General features: G+C 41.9%; 1 protein-coding gene across 1 annotated transcript; it reads right to left on the bottom strand.

Moving 5' to 3' along the window:
- Positions 1-835: 835 nt before the first annotated feature.
- LOC121975792 (zinc finger protein ENHYDROUS-like) lies at positions 836-3574 on the bottom strand. The gene is made up of 4 exons (XM_042527660.1): positions 3056-3574; positions 2588-2984; positions 2245-2492; positions 836-1806 (listed from the first exon to the last, which is right to left on the bottom strand). Exons 1-4 carry the CDS (start codon positions 3213-3215, stop codon positions 1031-1033), a joined length of 1581 nt encoding a protein of 526 aa, XP_042383594.1. The 5' UTR covers positions 3216-3574; the 3' UTR covers positions 836-1030.
- Positions 3575-13076: the final 9502 nt, after the last annotated feature.

The raw sequence follows: 13076 nt of genomic DNA on the forward strand, positions 1-13076 counted from the left end.
TAATCCACTATAATTCAAAAAAAAAATATATATATATATAACTCAGAAAGAAAACAATTTTTTTCTTGATTGAAAACTTAATTTATACACGTTCGAAAATACATTTCTAAAATAATTAGTTCATTTAAAATTCAACTGCATCAAATCCGACAGAGCACAAGAGCCATGTTTTAGCATTGACTCTGTGAAAGGGACTGGGGAACAAGAAGGGACGATCGAATTTGACCGGTGTTAAATTAGCAAATATAATGTATAGGGGAGGAAAATAAATAGCCGTGGATGAGGACGAGAGCGACGGTTTGCGCGGGAACAGTGAGCCGATATATTCCAAAATAAGCGCAAAGCGACAACCGCGTCGGCTCCAAACGCATCGACGACAATTAAACCAGTACCGTCAAATCAATTTAAGATGGTAAAAATTAGAAGACATTTTTTTTTACTTTTATTATTATCCAAAAAATATATTCTATTAGCGAGTGAAGTCTTACTGTATTTAAATAATCGATATGAATTTAGTCAAATGATTTTAATTTATATGTAAAATATTATTATAATAAAATATTTTTTAATTTAGTCAAAATTACAAACATTAACTTAATTAAAGTACTCATTGAGATGGCGCATGCATGCGTCGGCAACTCAACTTCAGCGCAGACAGCGAGGCGTGTCCCGTGTTGATGTAACTGCCGATTACGCAGAGGAGGAGGGAACCTGAGCTGCTGCCAAGATTCGGTCAAGTTGCCATATCGGACCGCGACTTGAATGGAGCATTCATCGCAGAGCATCAGCAGTTTAAAAAGATTTGAAGCTAGATCTGTCTTTGCGAGCTGATCGCTTGAATGAAGTGGAAGCTTGTTTGTAATGACGAACTCGAAAGAGTATGTACATGATTTATGTTTCCTGTAAGCTTCAGATGTGCTCCGGCATGACGAATCAAGAACACAGAAGAAATAAGAGAGGAATCGTCCGATTCCGTCGCCAAAACTCTCCTCTCTAATGGAGATTCTAAGGTCGGAGAGGAGGAGGTGTTTTAGAGATTGGCAGAACTGGCGGGCTTCCTGTCCGTCGCTTCCCAGGCTCCGGCGGCCGCCGGCCCTGTTCCAAGGTCGAGACTGCTGCCGACCATGGAGGTCATCAATGCTGATAGACCTCCGTTGGGAGTTCCTGCGACCGGACCCATTCCGAGCCCCAGGAAGTCCAGCGTTGTCGCCGGCTTTGCCCCAAACAGGGCCGAGGAGCCCATCATTAGGTCTTGTTCGTAAGGCAGTATCGCAGCTGGCTCCGGTTCCAATTGCAGCTGATGCCCCCACCACAGGGCGCTGCTGTCTCTGGCAACGCTCTCCGGCGGCCCCGTGGGCGTATCGAGGCAGAACCCCTCGAGGAAGGAAGACCGCGTTGCCGCAGCACCCATCTGAGCCGCCTTCTGCAGCAATGCCGTCGCAGACATGTGCGGAGACGGCGGGGGCGGAGGGGCGAACGGGCGCCAGTCGTGCGACTGACTCTGCGGCGGCGAGAACAGGGACGAAGGAGGCGCCCCTCCGTTGGTGGCGAGGCAGAGGGAAAGCGGCTCCTCCAGGGGCCGGTCGGGGTGGCCCATGGCGCCCATCAGGTCCGAGAAGGTGGCGCTGCTGTGAGCTGCGGCGGTGGCCGATACTGAGGCGAAGAGGCTTGCGAACATGCTGATGCTATTGCTGCTGTGGCTGCTAGTAGCGGTGGAGGAGACGGCGGCAACGGCACTGCTGGGGTTGGCTATCGGCGCAATGGATGGCGGCACGTACTTCAGCACCGCGGTCGATTTCTCCGGCTCTGTCAAAAGAAACCTGATCACGTTAAACAACTAAAAAGTTGCCGGTTGAGTGCTTCCAATGCATGAGAAAAGAAAGCAAAAGGAAGACGATGAGTAGATTTCTTGTTAACTTTCCACTTTATCGCAGTAACAGAGGTGGAAAGTTGGTAGGAAGAGACAAGCTTTTGCCAGAGATGAAACATGATCGCTAAAAAACACATCTTTTGCTTGCATTTGGATCTGCAACAGGATCGAGCATCTCCAAGAGCATCAGACGACAAGAACCAGCCATCGTGAACTGATCGACGCAAACTTCGCGTTTGTTTTTTTTTTATCGTGGAAGAAGCTTCAGATCCGACAAATTGAACGCCCCTTCGTTTCCTTCTTCCTCATTCGATAAGTAAATAGAGCGCGTTGTTTGGAACAAAATAAGAAGGAAGGACAAAAAAAGAAATGACCTTGACGTTCCGGCGCCGGTGGCGCCACCTGCCGTGGTGGCAATGGAGTTTCGACCTCTGTCGCAGGAGCTGCTTCCACAACAGCCGTCGCCGCCTCGGATTCCGTAGCTTCTTCGGAAGCTGTCGCGGTTTTTCCGTCCTCCTCGCTTGCCGGTTTTGGATTCGTGGTCGACGGATCCGTTCCCGTTTTGGCGCTTTCCTCAGCTAGCGCGTCGCAGAATGCTCTGTGCGTGATGAAACTATCTCTCCTGCAACAAACAAGGCCAAAGGCGTCCGGCGACGGATAAATCAAAGATCCAAATCCCAGATCGCACAGGAACAGCATAGGGACTTGTAAAATTACCGGGAGAAGAGAGTGCCGCAATCGCAGCGGTACTCGCGGGTGCCGCAGACCTTGGAGTGCGCTTTCCAGTCCGACTGCACGGCGTACTTTTTGGAGCACTTATCGCACTTCCACTTCTTCTCGCCGTGCTTCCGGCAAAAGTGCTTCTTGATGCCGGTGAGGTCTCCGAGCGCACGCGACGGATCGTGGTGCACGCAGCTCGGCTCCGGACACACATAAACCCTCTTCCGGACTTCCTTCCCCGTTCGTTGCCTTAGCTTCCACGGCAAATTGTGCCCTCTCCGATGCAGCTGCAGGTTTTGGTCCCGCTGGAATCCCTTGTTGCAGATCTCACACACGAACCGATTGGTCGCCAGTAGCGCCTTCGGAGACAGCGCGATCACCTCCGCCTCCGGATCTATTCCCACACACTCCCCACTCAAATCAAACACTTAGATTTCTATCAACCAGCAATTCAAGATCACTCACCTGGCGTTCCGGGAAGGTTTCGCTTCTTCTTGACCGTCGGAATCAGCTGAGCTGACCCCATAGGAGGCAGCGCGGTGGGCGGAAGCTTTCCGGAGGAAGAGACGCTGGCTTCGCCGGAGTTGGAGACGGTCATGACGGAGGAATTCTCATATTCCATCATCCAAGCCGCTTCCTTTTTTACTCCCAAAAGGGGGAAGCTTTTGCCAGCTACCAGTCCTTTATCTCCCACCTGATCCCTCCCAACCACCGTTCCCCCCGGCAACAGAGAAGCCCACTACCGGCGAAAAAAAGGGCAGACCTTTATTCCTTTTCCGCTCGATCACCTCCGTACATCCCCCCGTGAAATCAACACGAAGCCGGAACACCGGCGACGAACCGACCTCTCATGCAGCTACCGACCGCGATGACGAAGCGAGAGAGCAAAGCAAAATCGTCCCCGATGGCGGCGGCGGCGATGGTCTTCTCAACCTCAGCTTCGGGAGGAAGCCAAGCGAAGGAGAGGGGAGAGAAGAAGACCTGGAACGGCGAAAAAAGTTTAATAAAGAAGAGATCAAGTTAACTCCGGTTAAACACAACCGGAGTTATGAGGTAGCCACGTGTTAAAATGCTCTCCGTTCGCGTAGGAATTAACGGTAGATGATCGATACGTGGCATCTCTCCGCAGCGCGCGGGCTCATCTCCTTGGCGTAGAGTTCTACACGCCTTGTGTTCATAAATAAAATCTAAATAATATATATTATTTATTTATTTTGAAGTAGGTGTCTCCCACTTCCCATCTACTCCTAAATAACTCTTAAAAATAATTTTCTTATATTTTATTAATTTGACTCCAACCAACTTTGGATATAAATATATATAATCCATTGGATAAGAATATAATGCATTTAATGTTCCGATTAAGATATTCAATTGGAAAGAAGGTCCAAGAATTTAATTGTTTGGTGGAACTTAGTCATTTTCTTGATAAATACATATTTAGTATCACTAGTTTGAACTAAACTTAAATCTATGAAAATTACAATTAATTGATTAATCTAGTAAACTTTTAGATGTTTAAGCTTTTAGTAAACTTTAACAAATAGACGTGTCAAAATATTATGTTTAAAAATTTGAAATTGTAAAAAATTAAAAGGCGGATTATGTAAATTATTAAAAGCATATTTTAAAAAACATAAAAAAAACATAGCATCAAATATTTTATATCCAAAATATTTCTTAGTACAATGTTGTGGTTATAGTATAACAGTTATTGATAGCTACAATGACGTTAAAAATTAATTATTTTATTTTAATTAAAATTATTTAATTTTTATCAAAATCATTTTAAATTGATCAGATTACTTTAAAATAGTTATAGCAGATATTTAAGTAGCTACTACATAATTAGAAAAAAACACTACTACATAGTTGTGAAAACAACTTAGATAGCATTACATAATTATAATTAAATTCTAACTTCTAAATCTTAAATCATAAATCATGAACATTATTATAACAAAAAGACTATTTACAAATTTCATCAAAATCACTTGTAGCAGCTAATTAAATAGATATTATATAATTGTAAAAGTTATTCACTAACTGTTACAATATATTATAGTAACCATAGAATAATTATAGTTGTTACAATAACAAGTAAAGAAGTAGTAATTAACAACGCTAAAAGCAAAAGGTATTTTCATGATAAATATATGATGGATAGTACTCTTTTCATGTTTTTTTTTTTAAAATAACTGGAGACACCCTTTTCCTCCTCACTGCTCCAGAGATTTTTGAAACCTAAGCAATCAATTGATCCCTCGTTAACGGCAGTCTTAGCCCACTTAACCTCTCTGATTTAGGATTAAGATTTTCTGATGGCGTAATGGAGCTCAACAACCTTTAAAATACGTTGTAAATTCTCCAAAGTGGAGAGTTCTAAAGCAGCCCTTGCGCTGCCTCTAGTCATTATCTCATGGATGAAAACTCCACTGACAGTTCTGCATGGTTAAAGATCATGATCAGGTTCAGAAACTCATCTACACGTAAAAGAGAATCACTAAAGTTTGTGTGTGCAACAAATCGAGAGATCTCCTCGCACTGATTGAGATAAGATGAGGTTGGGGAAAGCAGCTTTTAAGCATACAATGCGTGTTAGAAAGAAGAGCACTAGTTGGCTGATCAGCAAATATTTAACATATCTTTTTCATTTTGCAATGATGGTTTATTATGTTCAATTTATGATCATCAATTAACTCCTATATCAATATACCGATCTCAAAATATTTTAAAATTATGTTAATTTTAAAATTTTACAATTCGTTATTTAGGTGATGAAATTCATATCTAAAGGCATACTCAAAATAATGTAACAAATACAATATATTTAGATTCCTAAGATCATCAATTAATTTTGGTACATTAAGTTCATATCATAATTTTGAGTGGAATCATGTGTTTAGACATAAATTTTATATCTTAAATAGAGAATTGAGTCTTTAAAAAGGACTTGACACTAGGTAGGAAGTCCAGTCGGGATGTGCGATTCTTGATTGGCGAAGTCTAGATGTGAGATTTTGGCAGGAGGAAGTCCGGATGTGTGATTTCGGCAGGAGATTGAGATGTTCGATTCTTGGTTGGCAAAGTTTGGATGTGTGATTATGGCAGGATGACCTGATGGATCAGATTGGGCGTTAAGAAGGTAACTTGACACTCGGTAAGTGAAGATAAGTCACTAGAGGAGAGTGACTAAGTGAGGGCTCGTGCCGATTGAGGGGGCAGTAGGCGTCAGTCAAATTTAGGTCTATTTCAGAAACCTAAATTGAGACCCTGACTAGATCCTAGTATGGAGGATATGATCTAAGTCATAAATTAATCATATCATTATTATGATAATCTTATTTTACAGGCTATTATTTATTATGTTGGACTAACATGTTTTACATGGCAAAAGTAGCAAAAATTATCTCGGGTGGCAGTACCTGAGGTGCCTTCAATAGGACAGAAGGCGCCTTTGATGCTATGGAAGGCACCTTCCATCAGATAAAATCTAACTTCATCAATAATAAGGATTAGCACTTTTGGGGATAAAATTTTACACATTGGAGGCGCCTTCAATGCTATAGAAGGCGCCTTCCACACCTTATAAAAGTGCTGCTCGACCAAGCATTCGTATCAATCTAATATACAAGCTTCTACGCGTTAAATTGACATTCCGACTACTCTGGCTTCCTGCTGTTGCTCTGTTACGACTCTGCTATGCCCGATAACCGCTGAGAATCCGTCAAACACCGAATGCAATTCGGTGATCTTCGAAAATATTGGGTAACGAGTTTCAGTATTATACTTAATTATTGCAAAAGGAAAAGTGTAGCATGTTACACTTTGTCCTATTCTTTTTTATACTTGATCTCCTCTTTCAGCGGTTCCAGAAGAGGTTATTAGTGGATTACCCGTCGATAGTGTTGGGATATGCCGGATGTGGATGCATGCTAGAACACGTTTCGTAAACATGCGTAGCAGAAAATAAAATAATTCCTAATTATTGCATCATACACATCACACGCATACAAGGATACAATATGTCAAATATAATAGACTAGGGAAATTCTAATACGTTCATAAATGCACATGTAGAGATAATAACTAGTTGTGGTCCAATCACAATTTCTCTAAAGCTTTAAATTGTATTGCAGATATTCAGTAAATGAGTTTAAGACAATCAAACATATAATATACACTCAAATAGTGAATCTATATTTAGTAAAAATCGTAAGACGATGCCTTAGGACATTCCTCAAAATCTAACACTCCCACTTGGCCTAATGTTAATTGCCACGGTGTCCTAAACCGTAAGCATGGACATGACTTTCAAACTTATTTTGTGGTAAAGTCTTTGTCAAAGGATCCGCTAGGTTCCTTTCAGTGGAAATTTTCTCAAGCTATATTTCTTTCCTACTAACAATCTCCCTTTAATATGAATACGAATCCAGATTGGGACTTGGAATCATCCTTGTCCGTCTGGAAACTGACATCTATATATCCGCGTATGATCATATCACCATCTCCATAAACTAAGAACATATCCTTAATTCTTCTCAAGTACTTAAGGATTACCTTGACAGCCACCCAATGATCCAATCCTGGATCTAATTGGTATTTGCTCGTAACACTTAGAGCATACGATATATCGGGTCTAGTACATAACATCCCATACATGAAGATCCTATTACAAATGCATAAGGTATCTTATCCATGTAAATCCTCTCGTCTTCTGTGTGTGAGCACATAAACTTCGAAAGGTGAATTTCATTCCTCATAAGTATAAAACCTTTCTTGGATTCAGATATACTAAGCCGCTTTAGCACTCTATCTATATATGTTGTGTAGGTCCAGGTAGACCGACTAGAAGGGGGGTTGAATAGCCTAAAAAATAAATCAAGACCTTTCTCGAACTTTGGACTCGGGTTAGCAGCAATAGTATAATAAAAATAAATAATACAAAAACTGAAAGAAGAGACTCAGAATTTTACTTGGTTACAACCAGGTTGGTTGTTAATCCAAGACAATGACAACACTAGAAAAAACTCCTTCGTGTAGGCGGAGAAGCCTCTTACAATCTTTGAAGGCTCAGACTATTGCTAGGAAGTTGATACAAGAGTTGATTAATTATTTTCTAGCTCCAGGGGTCTTTTTATAGTTCTTAGAAATTCTATCTACAACTTGAGGGCGCCTCCCAAGGGTATGGAGGGCGCCTCCAGTGAGACAGTACGGATAAAACTTTATCCACTGCGAACGATCACTTTGACCAAGTCGAGGGCACCCTCAAGGCTATGGAGGGCGCCCTCAATACTATGGAGGGCACCCTCTATATCATAGGGTGCCCTCTATGGAGGGCGCCCTCTACATCATGGAGGGCCCCCTCTATGGGGGGCACCCTCAATGTCATGGAGGGCGCCCTCTACCTGCAGCATATAAATAGCTCCAGTTTTCCTTTGGATCTTCCGCTGCTCCATTCAATTGGGTGATTGCGGCCAACCAAAATAGGATTCACCTGAACCCAATTTCCGGCCTTCTCCTCGAGCATGTTTCCACTCCTGCTTCTCGTTCTTCGAACACTGCGTATGTTCTTCTCGTTCACCGGTGTACTCTTCTGCGGCACCTCATCCCTCGGACACACCGAGCCCGTCGGCTCTCTCTCGTGTCGTCCTTCTCGCTAGCCACGTCTTCTGCTCGACTTTCTATGCTCCTAAGCTCCTGTATACTTAGACACAGGGATTAAACCAAAACAGGACCTAATCTAACTTAGTTGATTACACCAAAAATAACCTTGGGGATCCAACAATCTCCCTATTTTTTTATGTGAGCAGCCCAAATTAAGTTAGGGTAAAACAATCATAAGTTAAAGATAAAATTACAAAAATAAATAAAGTTGCAATTATACAATAAGGTGCAAAGATAAAGATTTTCACAATCTATCAAAATTTAAATTTTGAACTACCTCCCCCTAGACTTAATCTCCCCTTCTCCTCCTTTGATCACACAAAAAATTGGGGTACTCAATAAAAATCTAAGGGTAAAAAAGTTTTAATAGAAAAAAAATTGAAATAAAAAAAATCTAAGTGAAATTTTGAAAAAATTTCTTAGTGAAGTTTGCAAGTTAAGTGAAAAATATTTTAAATGTTAAACCATTGACAAAAATTGAAAGCATTTAATTACCAATTTTATGCTTATCAGTTTGTTAATTAAATATTCAATTCAAAAATTAGCTTCCAGACTGTGGCGAAACACTAGGCCTTCTTGGTTATTGGATCATCAACCACTTCTAGACAAAGCCGCTTAATGAATTTAAACATTTAATCTACTATCTGAAAGCCTAACGGAAATTTTAATTCAAATATTCTTTAGGAACCCAATATAGGTTCCTTCCTACTAGGTTAATTAGAAATTTACGAGGAATATAACTTTTCAGAATTTTTCTAATTTGACTTTTATGAAATCTAAGATACCAGTTCAGATTTCTATATTTTCTAATATTTTCAGTGTATGAACATACATGATTTTTTAGATTTTATATCTTTGTTTTTAATTTATCATTTTATATTTGCAGATTATCATATAAATTTAGTGGGCATGCTGTGGACAATTGTATTTTCAGATCTATGTTTTCTTTTTCTAACTTGCAATATTCTTTAGTTAATAACTTCACAAATTTAAACAATTTGTCAGGTGGGAGAGATCGTACATTACTTACCTTGTCGATCTCGTTGTTCGTTGCTCCCCCTGGACTGCTGCTTTCTTCTGTTGATGCTCCCCCTTCATCGATGCTCTTGATGCTCATTTCAGACGAGCTTGCTTCGTGTTCGACTTCTTGGTTACTTGCCATCAACGCAAGTCCGGAGAAAGCTTCGACCTTTGACTCGGATGACGTATCATCCCACATCGCCTTTAGGGTCTTGTGTTTGTTCGTTTGGACAGGCTTCTTGTCTTTGCCTTTGTCCTTCTTCTTCAATTTAGGGCAGTTGTCTTTTACATGTCCTTCTTCATCGCAGTGGTAGCATTTTATTTTTCTTCTTCTTCTGCCCTGCACTTGATTAAATTGCTTAGATTTAAATAATTTTTTAAACTTACATACCATTAGCGCTGTTTCATCATCGTCAAAGGAGGATTCTGACTCTTGTTCGTCCATTTTTGCTTTAAGAGCAATATTGTACTTTGGCTCATTCTTTGAATCTGCACATCTTATTTCATGAACTTCAAAAGTAGAGAATAATTCATCTAAAGTAATAGATTCAAGGTCCTTAGAGATATAATAGGCATCCACTAATGATGCCCATTCTTTATTACTAGGGAAAGCATTAAGTGTGTACCTTAACAAATCTCGGTTGCTTACCTTTTCTCCGAGATTTGAAAGTCTGGTGATTAGTTCCTTGATTCTCGAGTGAAGATGTGCTATAGTCTCATCTTCTTCTAATCGGAGGTTGCTGATCTGGTTGCGAAGTAAGTCTCGCTTCGCAAGTTTTGCTTTCGAGGTTCCTTCGTGAAGTTCCAGGAATTTTTCCCAGAGCTCCTTGCGAACTCATAAGCTCCAATCCGGTTGACTTCTTGTGGCGGTAGGACGCTCAACAGATAAAATTCTGCTTTGCCATTTGCCACGAAGTCGGCTTGTTCCTTCTTCATCCAGTGGAATTTATCTTTACCTTTGGGTGTTGAAAAACCAACCTCCATTATAAAAAATAAATCAAAATCAATGTTGAAAAATACCTCCATCTTCTTTTTCCAGTTGGCGAAGTCTCCCTCGAATTTTGGTGGGTGAATGCTTGATCTGACCATCTCATGTGCTTCATTCAATGGTTAGTCCTCCTGAAGCGTCCTTTGCTCTGATACCACTTGTAGGTCCGGGTAGGCCGGCTAGAAGGGGGTTTGAATAGCCTGAAAAATAAATCAAGACCTTTCTCGAACTTTGGACTTGGGTTAGCAGCAATAGTATAATAAAAATAAACAATACAAAAACTGAAAGAAGAGACTCAGAATTTTACTTGGTTACAACCGGGGTGGTTATTAATCCAAGACAATGATAGCACTAGAAAAACTCCTTCGTGTATGTGGAGAAGTCTCTTACAATCTTTGAACGCTCAGACTATTATTAGGAAATTGATACAAGAGTTGATTAATTATTCCTAACTCCAAGGGCCTTTTTATAGCTCCTGAAAATTCTATCTACAGCTTGAGGCCATCTCCCAAGGGTATGGAGGGCGCCTCCAGCGAGGCGGTACGGAAAAAACTTTATTCACTCCGAACGGTCACTTTGGCCAGGTCAAGGGCGCCCTTAAGGCTATGGAGGGCACCCTCAATGCTATGGAGGGCGCCCTCTATATCATAGGGCGCCCTCTATGGAGGGCACCCTCTACATCATGGAGGGCACCCTCTATAGAGGGTGCCTTCTATGGAGGGCGCCCTCAATGTCATGGAAGGTGCCCACTACCTGCAGCATATTGTTAGGACCAAAAGTGAGCTAGAGGGGGGGGGGGGGGTGAATAGCTCGTCGCGTGCTCGGTGCTTGGCGTTGCTTGTTTCTTCAAGGATGCGCAGCGGAAATACAAAGAAACAAATACAAACACGCTAACACTTGGATTTTACTTGGTATCCACCTCCAAGGGAGGTAACTAATCCAAGGATCCACACAACGCACGCACCCTCCACTAATGAAACTCTCCTTTATGGTAACTACCAAGGGCGGAGAAGCCCTACAAGACTCAATACAAGAAGAAGAAAGGGTAGTAAAGAAATACAAGCTTATAAGCTTACAATGAGTGCACAAACCCTAACCCTAGTTTCTTCTTCTTGCTTTGATCCGCCTCTTGACTTGGAAGAGCCTCCAAGAACCTTCAAGAACTGACGATCTCGAGCTTGAGAAGAGCTGTGGAGGAGCTGGTGAAGATCTGAAATGAATCTGTGTAGAGATGCCGAAGACAACGCTCGCCTGCGGCTCAAATACGACTCAACGATCGGATCCCAATCGATCGGGGAGGCTTTGGATCGATCCACGGATCGATGGATCGATCCACGGATCGATCCGGCGCTTATCGCGCGGTCAATCGATCCACTGATCGATTGAGACCTCTGGATCGATCCACTGATCGATCCAGATGCTTTCTGTTCGCTGGGAAAGGTCTGGATCGATCCACTGATCGATCCAGATCCTAGATCGATCCACTGATCGATCCAGCACTTGGTTTTTTTCCCAAAACCAAGTCCCAAACCTCCCAAACCAACATCCGGTCAACCTTAACCTGTTGGTACGTCATGCCTAGCATCTAGTCACTCCCTTGACCTGCTAAGACTCCCTCACCAAGTGTCCGGTCAATCCCTTTGACCCATTTGGACTTTTCTTTCATGCCAAGTATCCGGTCACTCTCTTGACCTACTTGGACTTTCACCTAGCTTCACTCACTAGGATTTTCAATCTGCCTAGCTTCACTCACTAGGTCTTTCACCTGGCTTCACTCACCAGGACTTTCAATCTGCCTAGCTTCACTCACTAGGTCTTTCACCTGGCTTCACTCACAAGGACTTCCATACTGCCTAGCTTCACTCACTAGGACTTCCATACTGCCTAGCTTCACTCACTAGGACTTCCACAGTCAAGTATCCGGTCAACCTTGACCTACTTGACTCTTCTGCAATCAACCTTTCATTGTCAAACATCGAAATCCAAACCAAGACTCAAGCTTGGTCAACCAGGTCAACCTTGACCTAAGGGATATTGCACCAACAATCTCCCCCTTTTTGATGTTTGACAATACAACAATAACACTTACAATACCACATGTAAGTTAGGCTAATCCCATAGCCTCCTTCTTCATTCCACTAGGTAATGAACACATAAGTTAAGCTCTTCATTCTCCCCCTAAGAGGGCAAACTCCCTCTAGGTAATGAAAGCCTAACTTACCCCCTTTCATAAGTCCTTTCATTCTCCCCCTATTGGCACACATCAACCCATGCCCCATTCTTGGGCACACATCAACAAATCCACTTGTTGAAAACTCTCCCCCTGAAGAGTTGCTCATCGTTGTTCACAACTTTACTCGTTGTGATCAACACGATAATGAAGGTTCCATACCCTTCATTATCACCAATGCTCACCCTTGAGCATTAACAAAGTCCAATGACCTAAATGAAGGTCCCATACCCTCATTTATCCTTAACCCTACATTTCTTCCTCAATGTAGGCAAATGCCCATCCTTGAGCATTATCCACTGAAACCAGTTGAACAATGAGGCTATCCACTCCCCATTTAAGTTCAAACGCTCAACCTTGAGCATTTTCAAACAGAAGGTTAACCACCTTCCAAGGTTCATGAAAAATAATTTTCATGTCTTTAAAGAGTACCTCCCCCTAAAAACATGGTGGTAACTTCTGTCATTGCAACAACAATGACCTGGAATCCCTAAAATTTTAGGAAACCCTATTGTAGAAGTTTCGAGGTTCAAATATTCAAAATCTGAAACAAACCTCAACCTAAACTTCAACTTAGCCTT

The sequence above is a fragment of the Zingiber officinale genome, chromosome 4B (genome assembly GCF_018446385.1).
Source record: "Zingiber officinale cultivar Zhangliang chromosome 4B, Zo_v1.1, whole genome shotgun sequence".
NCBI lineage: Eukaryota > Viridiplantae > Streptophyta > Magnoliopsida > Zingiberales > Zingiberaceae > Zingiber > Zingiber officinale.